Here is a 19,441-nt window from a genome sequence, read left to right on the forward strand (position 1 = left end):
CAAATGAAAGATAGTTGTTTAGATTTTCCTGAATTTAAAGCATTCTAGATTATAATAGAGAATGCATCAAGAAACAAGTCAAAAACCAGAAGGTCGGTGTTTCACGTATGAATGGTTTTGTGTATGAATGATATTTTGGGGCCTAGGCTCTGTGCAGTGGCCGCCTTGTGATTTTTCTAAGATTTTTGGGTTGGGTAGTTCTGAGAATGAGTCCGAGAAGGGAATGATCACTTTCCAGTGTCTGTACTCCTGTATTGATGCCAGATTTGGTAAGTACTAATTAAGACCTGCTTTTGATATCACATGTGGACACAAAAGACTGTATTTTGGGAAAAAAAGTTATTATATTATATTAACATCAGGAATATTTCGGCCAGTGTATTAAGTATCACATTAACTGACTCAATGTGATTTTGTTACTTAGTGCTGATGACACTACTAGATGTTCCGAACAGATTCGAATGGTGTAAGGTAATTAGTGGCTCCAAGTAGCCTAATTAGCGCTGTGGGGGGCCGTTTCAATACCGCAAACATCTAAGAGCATGACCGCTGTTATGAAAACACGAGGGCAGAGTCCAGTCGGCTCAGATCTCCAGATCTTCTGTCAGACATCTCTCTGAGCTCCTCAAACAATGGTTAGTGTCCGCAGTCTGACTCTAGCTGGAGCTCGGCAATCGCAGAAGAAGTGCTTGAGGGTTTCTCCCTCTTCTCCGCAGCTTCGGCAATGTGAATTGTAAGATATTGCTGCATGGTCCCCTATAGGTCACTGCCCCGTGCGGACCACCGTACTCTTGTATGCATTTGCGCGCGTCTGCCACAGGACTTCTAGCGATCGAATTCTATTATAAGCGATCCAATTCTATTATAAGCGATCCAAATAGTCCTTGACTTTCCACAGGTGATAAGTCTTCGCCATCTGAGGTCCACGACTGTTAAGTAGTGCAAATAGATTCCGTCCTTGATAGTCGCCAGCGAGACACATACAAGATCCGCCGAAAGACTGCCAAAACCAGGTACCGACAAACCAAAAGAGGGTGACCGTGAGCGTTACACCCAAACTGTGCATTTTTGCATTGCTCATCCAGCCTGAAGGATGCCGTCACTAAGTAAGAGGCCTTAATGGCCGCTTTGCTGCGGCCAGAAAGGCTACGTTACGCTTACGGCCAACAATCGACAGCCTTTCAGTATTGTCAGTACTTCAGCTTGGAATACACTGATGGGCACTGGGAGACCGCCTTCAAGAAAATTCCTGCGCCGACTCTACAGACATCTTTGATCCGTTGGTAAAGAATACTGTGCCATAGCCATGTAACACGCTGCCGGTCTTCCGGGCTTGAGCTACGTATTGGTGGATGGCGGAAATCGCAGAGCTTCGGAATTGTACAGCAGTGTCATAGACTTCGCCGCTTAAGAACTGTTGTAGCAGAAGATCACTGTTGAAATCCATTGGTGACATAGGGATTTGTTGTCACGACTCGATGTCGGATACCAGTCGATTCAGCTGCGAATTAGGATAATAATCTGAGGCGAACGCAATGTTGACCACATTGCCTCCAACAGTGTGGTAGTACCGTTGCGACCTTGGATGAAGTACTCTTACGCACTTTAAGGCGCTGATCCAATTGGGTTTTCGCCCAAACGGATAAAATTATTATGTGAGCATAATTGCCTACAGATAAGTGGCGGCCTTTGGATGTATATATCCCTTACAATCCAATCCAAACCAGTTCTTTTGGTAGAAAGGAAGTTAGACTGACCAGTTGCAAGCTTTTTACGTCCGCGCGGTTTAATGTACTCAGGTGCAACCCTGACGACGGACAACAAGTCAGAATACCGGAAGCTCGCGTTTCGGGTATAACGGTTTTGAGTTCATCTTATGTAACAAACTTTTACGCATATTTTTCCATCCGTATATGCATTCCTTCATATTTTTCTAAACTACAAGACATGCATACATATTACAGACATAGATATTGTCCTCACACTAAAAAAAACTGCCTATCACCGAATACTGTATATATCATGCACGTAGATAAATTTACCGTACCCAGATTTCCGATTTTATTATTTTTTATGCACAAAGATAAAACCATGCATATGTTCATACAAAGTACGTATACTGAATACCGCTGGTTTAATGTGAAAATATGTCTATGTGAATTAGACACTACCCGCAAACTTCAACGTACATATACCAACATACACACATATGTCTGTCGGGAGTAATTGATATTCATATGCAAAAGACTAAAAAAATAAAACAAAACGCTTCATTGAGTCCCCCCATTCATATGAGCTCACTTTGTTATATAATTGATGAATTGATATGTAATGATGACGTCATACACGTTGTAAAATGCGTGAATTGGAAAAATTTAACCATCTATAACTTGGATTTGGCCAAATTCTGTACTTCTAGGATGAACTTAAGGAGGTTGCTGAGTAAATTCCTAGAATATGAAAATATACTATTATTAACTTTATTTATGCAAATAACTGGACGAGAGCTGTTTTACTTTTTGGGGCACTCATTTTGAGACCTCACTGTATTCAATCCTATATCAGAAACATGATTATTTTCGAGAAGTACTAATCGAGCCCTTTCATTTGATGCCCCACATGACTAAATTTGATGAAAAAAAATTAACCCCACTTTCACATGTATGGGAATAATAAATAAAGGAGAGTTAAATCAGGAAGAAAATCATATTTGCCAACTAACCATCCTACCTCGTATGATATATAGCTAAAATCCGCTTTAACTTCACCCATGATATCCTGAGACGCCCGCAATCCTGCCCTACTGAGGCAACTCCCTCGTCAGCCATATTTGGACCGTGAGTTCCATTGCATGGCATAGTCAGATTTGGAATTCTCAGTATACAGTCTTGAAATCATTGCGTTCAGTGAATATAATATATACTAGTACACGAGGTTCTCGACTAAAATAAGTAATTTTCAATACTATTGTGTTACGCAGACAAGAAGAAGACTTTCTGTGGCCAACTTAACGTAAAACAAAAGAGGCTTCTTATAAGTGACGGAGTGACGGAGGCTTGTCTTGGAGGGTGGGTCAAAAGCCTGATCTGAATGAAGCCACAGATCAAGCATATCAAGCCACCGTTGTTTCGGGTGATCTTCTGGCATCTCTCGCAATTTTTCCACGATTGGTGCAACAATGGGGGGATCGCAGATGTCCTCATTTCGCATGTGATCAAGGCACGTCACGCCACTAGTCCAACACAAAACCTTCGTCTCCATCCGCAAGATCATTGTCTTTTATTATCGGCCGACACTCAGAACCATAGAGGGCGACAGGATGGACGACGCTGCGCAAATTTGGATTTGAGACTTTCATTGCTAAGTCGATCACAAAGAACGTCAGGAGTGGACCCGTTTATTAGGATCGGTTATCAAAAATTCAGTTTTATTCAGATTCAATCTAAGAGCATGTTGCATGAGGGGATCATTCCATTTTTGAGCAAGTTTCTCGAGATAATTTTTGGTATTAGACGCTAGGAAAACATCATCTGCATAAATCAGTGTATAGGGCGCCAGACACTGGATATCCCGTGTTACAACCTCCGTAATAACAACAAAGAGTGGTGAGAGGGTGCTTTCTGGATGAACAGGGTCAGAGACACGAAGGATTTTGATACACCAGCCGCAATTTGCACGTTGCCCTCCCGATCGTGATAGAGCAACCAGTGCATGACTTCTTCTGATACTAGATACTGCCGTATAGCATAGCAGATAAGTGCGTGTGACACGCGGTAAAAAGCTTTCTGTCTATTACCTCTAAATCAATTTGTTGATTCGTATAACCTCGATCCCCAGACTCCAGACCATACGCTTTTGTAATCCACAAATTTCGAGTAGTGCAGTGGGAAATGAATCCAGTATTGTACTGGTCAAGCAGAAACTGCCGCAAATTATAATAATTTCAAGTTCAAGACACCGGACACCGTACACCGTAACATATGGCTTTCCCCACTAAAACAGATCTGCCCTCTAAAAAAGAGCAATCTTTTAATATCGAATAAGGACCTGTTAATGAAGGTCAAGTGGCGAAAGACTCGCAGTTGTTGCTAGCAATGAACCATCCCACCTTGTTTTCAAAATATCTTAGAAAGGAATTACTGTCATATACAGGCACTTTTGGCAAAATCTCGAAAAACTGCGCGACTATGAATCTAGACCTATTGTAAAGATAGAAGTCACTATTAGCGATGAGCCTACATTGGGCGCCATTTGGAACATCTCCTTTATCTTCCACTTTCAGAAGCACAAAAAGAAAATTTCCAAATAGAAACTGGGAGATTAACGACCGAGCAGATACCTTAAGGCAGTAACTGACATTCGGTGATTAGAATATTTAATATACATAATATATTCTGAGCGTATCTATTCTTCGGATTGGATTATTTGTTGAATTTGAATTCACGATTAAGTGGTATGCCCACTCCAAAAGCAGCTGTACAAAATAATTTACATATAATTTGCCAAATATCCCGAAAAATTGCCGTCGTGGCCGTTTCATTTGACCAGTATCAGTGCGCAATAATCAAATATCAATAAAACGTAATACCCCTATCTTAGGTACTCTATAACAACTAGAACAAATATAATAACACAGGAAAAGAACACTTACTGCTTGTATCAATTTTAGGCTGCTGAATAGCTGGAATGGATCCTATTGTTGGTTGTGTCACCGCTGCTACCGGAGCAGTAGCCTTAACATCCTGCAAAAAAATAAAACAGAAAAATTCTCGTCAATTTTCCTCTTTTGCCAAATAATATACCCAAAATCAAACAAAGGAGCCTGAATGTTTGTGCTCGGTCGCCCAAGCGGCCAATTACACGAAAAATAGACGACATTTAACATTAACATTACCATTTGCACGTAAATATTAGCTTATGAGTAATACGAGTGAAATTTGCAGATATAAATCTGTAACGAGAAGCCCAATTGTATAGTTGGGGCGCCTATATGTAACTGAGAGTACAGATGGGTATTGAAGTCCTTAGGCCTGAATGGTGTTGTCAGTATCGGAGACGGAAGAAGAGCTCAAAAAAAAAATCTGCAACTTCTAAGAAAGGGTCAACTAATTTCTTGAGAAGGTTAAAGTTGTATGAGTTCAACACTATATTTAACTGCGACCGTGGCATAAATGATCTCCCGTGCAAAGAGGTCATATCCCCCGAAAGCGGTCCCCACAACCAATGCACACTTTCCCGTAAATCTCCCGCAATACCATAAGCCGCTGACTTCCAAATTAGAAAACAATTTGCTTGTTACGCAGAGAAGTCCTCTATATCCTGGAGGAAATCCTTGCAGGTGGCAATACTCAGCCACCCCGAGCTTCGGTAGGCTTACATAGATTTACACAGGGTTGAAGGCAACCGTCCCCCGGGCCTGCCCCCTCTCTTATTACTTTTTATCGCATATTCGAAATTCTCGGCGTAGTGAACAATGTAAATACTGCCTCTTAAATATTCATTAGCATATTACAAATACTTTATCTCGTGCGTAAGAGTTTCAAAAGGAAGCGAAATTACGTATTCTACGGTTAAAATACACGAGACACAAGGAAAATATTAGACAGGATTGATATTAAAGGTAGCAGGCAGGTAGGAACTATAGAGTACTACTCCGTCGGGGTACTGTGCCGAGTGGAAACTGTGCATTCATATAGCACTCGCCCGACTATGTACAGTGATGCCGAGAAGGCAGGAATTTTGTTATTATATTTTCGCTCATATATCCAACAGGGGAATTTTAATTGAAACATTAAGGTTTACTACGACCACCATCAAAGTATGTCGCCCTATTTATTTTCCCTTTAGCATACTGCTCCCTACTCGTACCTCAGATATTGTGGTTTTGCGGCGAGTATTAATAGCGTTTTCATTGTCAAAGGAAAAATAGTTTTCAGTTCGTTTATTCCTCCGTGACAGGTAGCAAGCAGGTAATCTGGGTAATGTCGTATTTGCAGTTGTACGTATTCATAATAACTATCGGGATTGAGGGAGAAACTTGGTCGTACGGCGAAACTAAACTACTTACTCAAGCCACGTACATATATATCGCTCCCAGGTATTAAGGGATTTAGAGCATTTTCTAAACTATGGATGACTGAGTAGGTATTTAGTGAGAGGTTTGCAGGAGCCATTCGGGAGCGGAACTGAATGAATGGTGTTTTATTCAAATTAAAATTATCCGTGAACGCTTAAATAGAATTCATCAGTGGATTATATTTATGAAGTGATAAAGTCGACTCAAGGTATTTGCGTAAGAAGCTCCATTAGAATTCGTTAGGGAAAATTAGACTCTAAAGATCTCTCTAAAGACGTCGGACTCATAACAGACTATTTCCGAATTTCAAACCTGCTCGTTTTTCTTTTATAATCATAACGAGAAAAGCAACCCAGATATGTGTGATGGAACACCTTGAAAGTATAACCGTTAAAAAAGGTTCGTTTCTGTCCCATCCTAACCCCGTGTTGATCAGATAAACGCCCTTGGGAACAGTGCGTGGAGTTTACATCTCCGCGCCATCTGCTTTCCATTGATTTGTTAAAGGATTTCGACCACATCAACGGGGAGTGCACCTTGTGTTCCCCCGGAAGGGACATCGAAGTTTACACATGTGCATTCATGGATGGAACATCGAAAGCTGGTTCTACTTGGTCGCTCGCCTATTAGAAAGTTCTTCTTCAATTTAACCAAAGTTTTTCATCTATTAGCGACCGGCTTTTCCGAAAACTGGTCGCGTAATTCAAGTTTTATGTAAAAGAAAACCTTATTAAAGTCGGTTTTCTGTCCGCTCGTCTGTCTGTCTGCCTAACCATCTGTCGCAGCATTTTTTCTCAGAAACGGTTACTTCTATTGATTCAAAATTCGAAAGGAGGGTGGGAGCTGTGAACCTCCTGGCATGCAGCGAGTAACATCATTCTAAGTTTAGTAGCGGACGGGGGTGCGGGTGCATCACCAAATATAGTCACGTCGGGTATTAAAGCGAAGGCCATGACTAGTACTTTCCAAATCGTGCATCAATTTTTACATTTGAAATAAAAGGGGGCTAATGCGCTGGTGATAATTGATCATTTTTTCACGGATCCATTCTCAGAAACCACTGAACATTAAAATCTGAAAAAAATCATGAGGCTATACGGGGCCCACGCCTCAAAATCTCCTCCACATGGATAACTGTTTAAGGGAGTTTTCCTTAACGACTGTTTCCAAAAGCCACTTTTTTTTTTAACTGTAGAAACTTTAGACCCAAATTCAAAATATCTACCAAGTTACAGCAGATTGAGGAGCACACGACATGTTGATGTGTTTATGAAACCAAGTTTTTTCAACTGGTGGAAAGCATAACTAAAATTGTGTTGAACCGATCGGGTTACAATCTGTGGCGACTACTTCAGCAAGATCGCATAGGCAGCGGGTGAAGTGAACTGAGGAGATGAACGTCTTTATCATCCCCTCCTACTACGACATAACGGCGAGAATAGGTACAACACCTTACCGCGCCTTGTTTCAACAAAGATTCGTCAATGGTTTCTCGCAATTCCTCGACACGACTGTGCAACAAGTCCCAGAACCAGCACCGCTTTATTATTTTATTATCCAGCATCATAATCCCGCTCATTATCAGGGAGCGTGTTCGACTTAAGGTCATCACGGAAAGTGTCAACCAAGAATCGATGAGGGCAGCGACCGCAGCGTCAGCAACACCACAGGCAGGCAGGCAACACTTTCAATACTCGCCGAAGCACTCCTCTCCTCCGTTCACCTGAGGTTACCGACGAGTTCCAAAGTGCGTGTAAATTCTGTATATTCTATATATTCTCGAAAATAGATCCTTTGCATTGACCAGCTATTCTCAGGTTCTATGCATCTGCAGCAACTCCGAGAATTCTATCTCAAATCAATGATGAGATTGCATCTCGGCTGTGGACTAATGCGGATGGAAAATATTTGGTATAAAAATTTACCAGCATACACAGTCGGTTGGCACATAGCACAAATCAGGTCATTAGTCGACCACTGCGAGAATTACCTAGCTTCTCCCTAGAAAGACACGATGCGCATCCATTATAGTTGAATGGTTAATGCGTACTTCGAGACCAACAACATATTTTCCAAGCAGCAGAAGGGCTGCCGAGTTAAGTCAAGGGGTTACAAGGAGCAACTCATTATCGACTCGGTTGTTGGAGGACAGCCAACTAGAGGTCATAGAAATTTATTTAGCTACTATATCGATTGCGAAGGTTTTCAATAGTGTCTCGTATACCTTGCCAAACGATGTTCAACGTCTGCGTCCCATTGATCCCAATAATAAAGGTTTTGGCGATAGCTGAGTGTGCCAATACCTCGGAGGCTATCTATATACGGAGGCATCTTCCAGAGGGATTCGTTGAGTCCTCTATAGTTTTGCATGGCACTTAAACACCTTTTATGACTTCTGAATTATACTAAAAAGTATGGTTTTACAATCAAATTTGGCCTAGGTGCTAAGTGCAAGCTGGCACACTTGATAAACTTAGATGACAATAAACTGTGTGCTGGTACTGACGGCAACCTTAAAAGTTTGTTGTTCAGCCGTGATATTCGAATGGAATTCGGATTAGACAAGAGAATTCAAGCCATCCGCAAAGGTCATAACGATGCCGTTATCCCCCACATCCAAGTGTTCAGGCTTCTACAAATAAAACTGCACGTAAAACTGTGCTGAAATCGCACCTCGAGAAAGAATAAAATAATTTCACTGAACGTATTCGCTATCCTTTCACTGGCGTATGCGTTTGGAATATTTCCGGGAACAAAGATTGATCTAGAAAATCCAAATTTCGAATGCAACATGCAAACTCCGCCGTGGAGCGGATGTTGTGATAACGGAGGCAAGGGCGTGCTTGACGTGCCGGCACAGCATGATCGCCAAGTCGGCTCGCTACGCGCTTATTTTTACAGCAGAAAGCAGGCGAGTCCCTTCCATGCAAACGTCTGTAAGGCAGACTGTGTGCTGAATCCACTTTAAAAATCAATCTTTCAATGCTCTGAGCGGGGTGAAATCGGACCAAGAGCGGATCGATAAAGTCGAAGGCAATACACAGTAAACACGTGAATTGCGTTTGGCAGCCATTTGTCGATTTGCATTGGTCGAACAGATGGATGTGTGCTGGAGAGCTCATTGCTGAGATAGAGCGATTTATGTATGCCGTTCAGAACGGCGTGGTCACCACCCTAGCTCATAAAAAGCTCATAATGAAAAAGCAGATCGAGAACGGCTAGTACTGAATGCGCGGTTCGGTGTTAGAGACGTTGGACTTTCTAATTTCTGGCTGTACTGTGCACCCGTGCAATACATCAACAAGCACAATACTGTATGTATGGTGATCATGGGTACATGTCCGCTTTACCAATATGAGCCGCAGGCAGTGCTTCATAGTCTTGCTTACGCATGTATTGGAATCGGCAAGTTCTAACTGATCGCCACATTCCATACAACAAGCCTGACATTGCTTAGTTGAAAAGACCAGTCGGTTTGCGCATATTATTAAGGTTGCTATTCCCTATAATACCAAAATTGAACGCAAATGCGTGGAGAAGATCAAAGAAATTTGGCATCTCAAGCGAGTGGTTGTAGTTTCCATAAAATTGTCAGCTACAGATATTCCACGTAAATCCCTCACGGCTTCCCTTGACTTCCTGGTTCAAACCATGCAGTAGTACACCATTCAGCATACGTGTTCGATGTTGCGGGGTGTTCTCGATCGATTCTCTCACTAATCTATCATCGGCCACCATCACCAGCGCCCCTTTACCTTTTCAGTAGGTTGGATCGTTCGAACCTTAACGCTTGGCACTTAATGCTAGTATTAGGTAAAATCCGGCATCCACTGAGATTATGATAACGCGGAATAATAATATATGAAAATATTGAAAGAAAGGAGGAAGGAGAGAAGAAAAGAAAGGTTGAAGTATTAAACGTAATATAGGATAAATAAAATAAATAAATAAAGTTAATATGTATTAAATTATACGTTACAATATGTTTTGAAGTTGACTGAAAACCCTTCCTTAAGTTCACCCTAGAAACATATGTACAGTAATATGCTAAGTTTGGTGCACCATGTATGTAGTATAACAGTTACAGTTTCTCTCGTTTGTGTAAATTTATTGCAATCAAGAGCCATGAATGTCAGAAGTACACTAATGCGAAGAATAGACGCATAAACATTACGAGCTACATAGAAACAGAACTATGCTTCACTCAAATATTCTTACATTAGAGATACACAAAACCTTTCATACCTAAAGGGCTGTCATTGAGGCTTTCAGCTTGCTCTATTTGTGATCATGCCCCCGAAAACGGTATGGTAGAGAAGTTCAGCATTGCCTGTTACTAATTCCAATCGCCTAAGACAGAATAAAAACCTGCCTGCATAGACAGAAATTCTAAGGCAGCGAATAGCAGAGCTAGTTACTCAATAATTTAACGGATATAGTGAAATCTGTTGAATTCAAACTACGCGCGAATAACTATGTTCTCCTCCCTTCGCACACCACGATATCGTGGTGAAATAGCTTAAAGTAGCCCACTACTACATTCGACTGTCCAATAAATGAATGTGGAAACAACGGATCACCCACCAAGTGATAAGGGGCCCCAAACTTTTAGTCAAGTCGCGACCGAAAATTTGATGACCTGCACATGATTCATGTTCCCCCAAAGACAAATTTGTGGTAGCAATGCTCTCCACTTCAGTGAAAATCCTCCATTTAGTGTCTACCGTTTACTAACTAAATAGAAAACCAAAGGCTAGGACAGTTTGGAAGAGGAAGGCTAGGCAGAAGAAAACTTTAGCTGCCGTTTAAACCTCCTCTTTTGTCGACCAAGAAGAAAGAAAAACTGGTTTACTGGCTCTGGAAACGGATTCTTGCAGACTAGACCCCTAGCGAAGTTCACAACCTCGGCAGCGGAAGGTACTGCGAACTGTACTGCTTCTTAAAAATGAGAATGAAAAAAGCAAAAGCTTCTAAAAATGGGAATAAAAAGCAAGAAAGCGGAACTTTCGACGAGAGATGGGAAGAATCCTACTGAATGTAGATTGTTTAACATAGGTACGAACAACGAGGCTGACAAAGCTGCAGGACGACCGTAATCATTTTTTCGTACAAGGGACATAAGTACAGTTTTTCAATATTTGTATTATCGGATAAGTACAGGGGGACAGGATTTTTTGCAACAAGGGATCCTTAAAACCGTAATACTGAAAAGCCACCATGCAGTAAAAACTTCTGTGCCTAGCACCTGGTAAGAAAGAAGCACCATAGTTGCCTCATACCCTATAAGTTTCTGGGTCCTTCACCGACGGGGTCAAGTCTTCTTGAACTCTAAATAGATTGCGGTGCGAAGGTTGAACATATTTGTTACGGCAGTAGCAAATACAATCCTAGAGGAGAGAAGCACTTCAGTCACATAGCTTCAGTAGGTCACATAGCTGCGAGGGTGGAGTCTGCTCCAAAGTTCGTCCAACCAAGAAGGAATGAAGCAAATGACCAATCAATTTGTGCTTCTAAAATGTTATAGTTGATTAGAGACTGGCGGTTGGTAGACGAAGTTTCGCTGCTAAACTACCGTTACTTAAAATGGAGTCTGGCTATTATTGACGAACATACCGTAATCGAAAGGTAGAATTCTTTCCAAGTGTACTCCCATGTAAGAAACCAGACAAAGCATTAGCACTAAACGGTCTTAACTTGAGGCTACAGCTACATTTCCAAATTTCAGTCCAAATGACGAAGGTGGATCTTGTGCTGTCAACACTTCGAAAGATATTCAGTTCGATTCAGCCATCGGGAGAGCGAGCGCTTACTAGATACAAAAATTGATCAACACATTTAATGCACTGCTCATCAATGTATTATATGGAGACAGATTACAAGGACGGGTCGAACAAAAAACTTTGGTACTGTCGGAGTTTACCTTCAGTTCGACTGTGTTTACCGTCGCAAATCCAGGGCCTACAAATGTTATCATGGAAGTCAAGATGTTTACGAAAAGATGGAAAAGTCCAGCGCCGAAGAATCCAGAGCAGAAGTTAGCCTGCTCATCTCCGACGCATCCTTGGATACATACCTCAGCTTTATCTAAGGTCCTTTGACTGCTATTCAAGGTCCATTGACTTCATATCTTGTCATACAGGAAGATATCCTTAAAATGAAATTTAGACCAGCTTCGGGCTAAGCGGCTTTTGACTCGAATATAATTCATATCCACGGTGTATCATAGCTTATACATAAATGTGCAAACAACACCCAGCAGCCAATTCGGCCATGCTGCTTCTAGGGCAGAGGCAGACGCAGCGTCAGATAAATTGCCTCTACCCTGATTGAAACCGAAAGCCGGTAGTTTTTTTCATAAAGAAGGAGCTGATCAATATCGTCCTTAATCGGCCCACTGGAATCTTTATTATTTTATATTCTAAAGCTGATAATTTCAGGGCTAAGGTTCTCGGTCTCTTCTCGCACGTGCATACTCCTAAATTTGCTGTAAGTTCGTAAGCCGCCGATCAAGGCTAAATTTGTTCCAAGCTCTGTGCTTGAATAATGTGCGATAACGAAGCAGTGAACGGTGCAGAAATTTATAAACCTGTTCTCGATATGAGCACTTAAACTTGGTTGCGTTTTCAGACGTTCGGAAAGAGTTATTGTTAAAGCCCACCTTGGCATTCAGAAAATATATCATGGTCGCCTCCCAAAGCCTTCTTTTGATTTCCGTTGGTCCTGTTGAAATGTTTCTCAATCTGGTCAGTATCAGATCCGGAGGCGGGTGCCAGAAAATGAGGGGATACCTTGTTGGCATGGCCATTAGCATACTCGCAAATTAGCTTAGAATTTCCAGAAAGTGTCCAGATAGGTGAGTGGTTAGAGTACAAGGCTGTCCTACGGAAGGTCGCAGTCCAAATCTCACTGGTGGCAACGGGATTTGTATCGTGATTTGACGTCTGATATCAGTCGACCCAGCTGTGAATGAGTACCTGAGTCAAATCAGGATAATAATCTCGGGCGAGCGCAATGCTGACCATGTTGCCTCCTACACGGTCTTGAATGAAGTACCCTAACACACTTCAAGACCTTGATCCAATATGGATTGTTGCGCCAATTATTATTATTATTAATATTTTCAACATATGATAATTCAGTGGCGTAAGGAGGTGAGAAGTGCTTCCCACAGTTTGACCATTCCACCACGTTTAACCCAAAAATGTCCAATTAATGGCTCTGGAACTTTTGCACAAATTGGAGGAAGTGAGCATTATAGAGACTCTCGACACCACACCCAAAGTATAGATATATACATATATAGATTCGAAATTTTTAGTTTGCTGGCCCACAAGGCAGTTGAATTCTAAAACGTAAGGGGCAGTAAGTGGAAGTTATAAGGTACAATGGGTTTAGGGTAGATACTAGCCCATTAGATTTAGCAGGTCCAGGTCCACTTGGCCAATTCTCCCCCTTTTCGCAAACGGGCTTGGAACTGTCTTCGAAGAAGTCAAAAACGTCTCTAGCTAATTCTGTACTGATCACAATAACGCGATTAAGATTATTGGCGAACGATGCAGCTTTTAACCCCGTTAATCAGCTTGCATCTGGTGTATCCTGCATTCATATAGGGAGTATCAAAGATGTCATTATTTTTTTTATTTCTGTTCTGGCGGTGGCAAGATACTCAATGTCATTTGAGTGTACGTATTATGCTGACCTTTGTGTTTTGTTCAAAATGTGGAAATAAAAATATGTCAAAAAGGACTCCTATGTGTCATCGTTATATCTATTTTTATGCAAGGTAGATACCATTATCGACTAGAAAGAGGCAATTGCGGCGGGCATTTCACACATTCAGAAAAGACAAAAATTGAATTGCGGCCTATGCCATCCAGTGAAATCGACAACCAAACGAAACTTATTGATAACATTGATTTCTATCCACATCTTGCCTTTGCGAAGTGCACAAAGACAAGGCATTCCACACGCATATATAATGAGATCTATTATGTAAAACGAAAAGCAGCCTGTTCAATTCGGACTTTCCTGACGGTCAACAAGTCGGTCCTCAGATCCTCATCATGTCGAGACAAAAAGTACAAGCAGACTTCTGACCATATGGTTGAATACTTTGATGAACCACTCAACAACCAGAGTATGGATGAATCGAAGGTCCCACTAACTGAACATGACGGACGATGATGGTGATGAAATATCGCACCAAGCACAGAAGAAACGGGCCATGCAATTCATCGACTTAAGAATCATAAGTCACCAGGAGCCAAAGGAATTAGAGTCGAATTGGCTAAATATGGCAGCCAAGAGTTACACCAACGGATTCATTAACTCTCTTAAGGTTTGGAACAGTGATAACCGCCTCAAATATACAAAGGACGATATGACTCATTGTAGCAATTGTGGGAGGAGCCGAGTACCATCTATGTGTTTCTCCTCTCTCTTGCTAGTCCAAAACGTCCAAAACATCCAGATTTTCTTCGTCTGGAAATGTATGAAAAAACTATCAGAATATAAGCACCATGACTATATTAACAGCACTGACTAGGAGGATATTTTCAGCGTGCGAGGCCAGATAAGAGCAGCAGAATAACTCTCTACACCTTTCATTATCAAGAACGGTCTCTTACACTTTTCTAACTTAGCTTTGGAACCGAAGTTTCTGGGCTATACTGATGACCAATTTGTGGTATAAAAACTGTCATCATCCGGGGTAACCAGACGGTGTGAGATCTGCACATTTGTGAAGACAAGACTAACATCAGAATCAAAAACGAAAATAATAACAATATCAAATAGCAAGTTCAACTCAAAACAATAAAGGAAGGAAAGGAAGCTTTAGAACTATTGAAAATTTTATAGAAAATCGCAACCGATAAAAGATACGGCGAAATCCACACACCTTTGTTGGTAGCCAACAGAGTCTATTTGGGCTTACGAAAACTATTCCGCTCAAAGCATCTCACCATAAGGTCAACGCTCTTACTGTACAAAATAATCATCTTTTCAGTTTTCGTGTATTTTTCGGAGACTTGGGCTTTTGGCAACCTACGAACTCTTAGCCACGTTCGAGAGAAGAATCTTTGGAAAAATGTTTGGCACTGCACACTAGGATGGGCGATCTTTGAGCTTGTAACACAATGAAATCTATTAGCAATACCACAACGGGTTTGCCGTGGATGAAATCCAGCTAAATAGGCTGTAGTTGGCGAGTTACTTAATCGGTATATGTATGGTAGAAGAAGGATAGATGGAAAACCTTTCCTCAATTGAAGCGATAACGTAGGTCAAGATGCAGAGATGTTTGGAATTCCTTATTAAGGCCGAAGATAATGAATAATGTCTCGACTGTCTTTATGTCGTCATGGCGACATCTGGTTCCCATCATTCAAACTTTCAGATCTTGCCCAAAATTGCCAGCGTAACTTTCTCCTTTAAATGCCCACTGATTCGCTAGACGATCCCTACATTCTTCCACACTGTTTTGATTGCTCATAAGCTGACTGTGTGGTATGTGCCACTATTGGCATAATAGATTTTGGCTCTTCGTTGAGAACTTCTTGATTTTCCTATGATCAATTATATGATAAAAAAGCTTAATGGCTATTACCATGAGATGCGATAAGCCTTGAGCTCGTCCTCTATGAAAGAGGACAATTTTGCTCCAAGCTGCATGAAGGCTGCGTCCTTTGAATGAGTTCTCTGTTCCATACGATTCTTGATCGAATTATTTCTACAAGAATCTCCACCTTTTAAAGCATATATTGGACTTTCCTTAAATCTATATTTTGTCGTCTTTTGCCTTAGGGGAAATCTTACAATCGTGCAGCTTCTTCTGAATGAATCCTTCCCCTTGTCGTGGACAACCTGCTGCAGTAGCCTCCCAAATTAAATGCGCAATCTCATTCTTCTTCTCCTTTGTTATTGGTGTTCTTGTTAGGGTCATGCTTTATTAAAACACCTCCAAACGCAAATCGCTTGTGGCATTAGATGCCACGGTATCTAAGTTAATGGTCATAACGACACTGCGGTTGAGAGATACCGATGGACGAGAGCAGCTTGCACATTCTTAAAAGAGGTTATTTTTCTACTTCTCTGATCATCTGTGTTGGTTTTGTTTCCGACGCATCTTTCCTATAGCCATTTTCGATCACGAACTGGAGATGTACAAATCTCAATAGATGTATTCATACCCGTCACCTGCAAATTCCGCCAACTTCTCACAAACGTCCCACAGAACTTCAAAGGCCGGCAATTTTTTAGTTCAAATTCGGGCAAACAGAAAGTTGAAAAAAAACTTCCAAATTGTAAAATATATATAAATAAATGAAAAATTTTCGCAGCACTTTAAGATATTTCTTTCAACAAGACAGGTTATAGTGCCAGAAAGGGAACATACTGCATACTGGGCATCTATTTTCGATGTGCCATTGCTGGTAGATGAGCTTGCTTAAAAAAGCCATTGGGCGATTCGGAAAGGAGTTGCTCTACATTCAAGCAGGCTGCCTAGTTCCATAGTTGCAGTTGCTGTTAGGGTTTCGAAGGAAATTTCTGGAAAACAGCAACCCAGTCAGAGGAACAAATGGACTTCTAGAAGCAGGTGCGCATCTCTCATTCTGAATTTGAAACCCCATTTCAACTCACGAACAAATATACCTGAGGCACATAAATAGAAAGCATTTGAAAATTCCAAGATTTTCAACTCTAGTATTTCGAATCTAATTAAATGGAAAAAATTATCAAGTTATCCCTCTCGTAGAAACGTCTTCACTCTGAAATCTAAAATTAGGTTAAGCACTTGAGTGTCCCTCCTGCTTTCCTTTTTTATAACACATTTCTATAGAAAAAATGTTGAGTACCCTATTTATTTCCGCCTCTTATCCACTCTTTCTCCCTTATTTCATTTCGTCAAATTCAATGAGAAAAGCAAAAACAGCAAATTAAATTCAAATGGCAGGGACGGCAGAGTGGTAGTGGCTTGACATGACCACTTTACGAAACAACGAGGCGGCGCTCTGCTTAAGTTAGAGAACTACCCAATAAATCATTTACAACACAGTTCACATCATCTGACTGTTTTGTTTTTTGACAGGAGTCTGACATGTCATTGCTTCAACCATTGCAGGCATTCGCTCCCGTCATTCCTTGCAATTCGCTGGCTAGCAGTGTTCTAATGGGTTGTTGGGGGTCTGTTCAAATGCAATGCAGTATTGAACGTGAATGCATTTTTCTAGCGCCTGAGTGGCTCCCTCAAGTTTATAACAACTAATTGTAAGGTTAATGCAAGGGTTATCATTGTCAGCAACATTGTAAATAAATGGGAGTTTCGATTTCTGATACTTCCTCCAGGATGTAAATTGAGCGTATTCAGAGAAATCGATTTTGTGGGTTGTGATAGTTTTGAATTTATTTTAATTAACTACTTTGATCCAACTTTTTATGCATATAAGAATCATATTCCACGTATTATCATTACCATGAAGGATTCGCTGTAGCGGGCTTTCTTAAGAAGGACTGCTAATTTTGGCTAAACACACCATTCAACGTAATCTTCTTCAATATAGTTCAAGCAAATTATTGCTGTCAAATCATGCAATGCAGACATTCCAGACATTTCAATTCCATCAGGAGCAAGCGTGAATTCAAAATCTTCAAGGATATTTATCATTTCAACTAAACTAGCTTTCCATCTACTTCCAAGCAATTCCATTCAACCGATAGTCGATAGAAACATACAGTTATAACGAGGGAGAGTTACGAATTCATTCTAAGTTAGTGTTACCGGTGATATGGCAAGCCAATGCAACGCAAGAGCGACATTATCTCTGTCAGCAACGCACATAGTAAAGCCGTGGCCTTGACCACCCCCTGCGGAAACCTTCCGTGCAGAGCTCCTACTTCCACTCATTTGTAAATCCTAGAAACTTGAGATCATTCTCAATGAATAAAAGGAGCATAAGGTGGTTAAGATTTCAGAGAAAGACACTCGTTTTGAGTGTGACAATTGAAACCCATCAAAGAACACCTCAAGGACTTGATCGCCAGCGAGCAGTCAGGTTTCAGTTCCGAAAGTGCCTGAACTGATCGCACCAATATTTTCCGGATCGTTGTGGTATATTGTGTGAAGTTTAGATCACCGCTCCATCTACTTTCCATTGAGTCCAAGCATCCTTTTGACAGCATGAGCAGGAAATCTATCTGGAATTGTCTACGTAGAAGCGACATTCCAGAATGAAACTAATACATATGACCGAAGCAAACAACAACGTTCTGTTTTGGTATCAATTCACAGAGGATATTGAAGTCCATGGCTGCACCTTCTTCTTCTCATTAGCGGTGACGTTTTTTCATGTTACCTTGGTCGGAGGACTTGGAGAGGTTCAGTTCACTATGTACATCACCTCGGCTCGTTTTTCACTTCTCTTTGGATATGGCAAAAGAGGCAAGTAGATTCGGAATGAAGATAAGCATTAGCAAAGTCAAGGTTCTCAGTCTGACTTATGTATACGCATTAATGAGTCGAACATCGAAATGGTTGAACAATTTGTCTATCTAGACACGGTCGTTTCTGCCAATGACGCAATGACAATAACAAATAAACAACTCCGTTGGTGTACGAAACCTACTGGGTATCCAAGGACATGTTGAGCAGAAAGGATAGGACAGATCTTACATAAAAAAAAATGAAACACACTATGCCAGTACAACCGCGAATCGTCCTAGCGCTAAAAAATGGAGAAAGGATACAAGCCTGTCGGAATCTCCTGGGAGGGTTGAAGCACATTTGTCCGGCTGGCTTAGTGATTAGAGCAGTCCCCAAGACCTAAAAAAGGAAGCAAAGAAGGACAAAAGGAAACAGCACGCCATCAGAGAATCGTCTTTCAAAAACGAAGCAGGCTACGAATGGAAAATCACTAATAGAAAAGAACAGAAAATCAAGAAAGACTTTACCATCCGCTCTAATACATGCCGTAGATGCGGTCAGATAGATCTTCAAGCGAAGAGCGTTTGGTGAGAGCGTTGCACACTCTGCTTGTTCGAGGCGGAGTCCAGTCTTCAGGGTGAAACAAGAAACGGCTAGGCTAAAACCTAAAAATTAACACGCCCCGAAGTGCACCTTCGCACGAGTTACTAGCGCAATCCTCTAGGGAAGTAAAAATTGATCTAGTGTTAATCAGACGCAATATCGGAACAAGGAACCGGCTTCATGGCATCTCTTCATGGCTTCTGACAAAGCGTAGTCAATTAGCTAAAAGGAGATCCGTCGAGGCGTGATATACGGTAACCCATCCTAGTTGAAGGGAACAGCGTGGAAAGCGTCGGGAAATGCCCGATTTGCACCATGAAAAAGCTCGTAAAGACAGTTCT

General features: G+C 41.3%; 1 protein-coding gene across 2 annotated transcripts in view; it reads right to left on the reverse strand.

Annotated features, from left to right (window-relative positions):
* The window catches only part of LOC119650737 (nucleolysin TIAR-like), a 360,280-nt gene that overhangs the window by 136,184 nt on the left and 204,655 nt on the right, over positions 1-19,441 (reverse strand). For both annotated transcript variants that reach the window (XM_038053800.1, XM_038053801.1), the window contains one exon: positions 4,652-4,742. In XM_038053800.1, coding sequence (XP_037909728.1) covers positions 4,652-4,742 — 91 coding nt within the window. The remainder of the gene's footprint in view (positions 1-4,651; positions 4,743-19,441) is intronic.

Source organism: Hermetia illucens, chromosome 3 (genome assembly GCF_905115235.1).
Source record: "Hermetia illucens chromosome 3, iHerIll2.2.curated.20191125, whole genome shotgun sequence".
In the NCBI taxonomy this organism is placed as follows: Eukaryota; Metazoa; Arthropoda; class Insecta; order Diptera; family Stratiomyidae; genus Hermetia; species Hermetia illucens.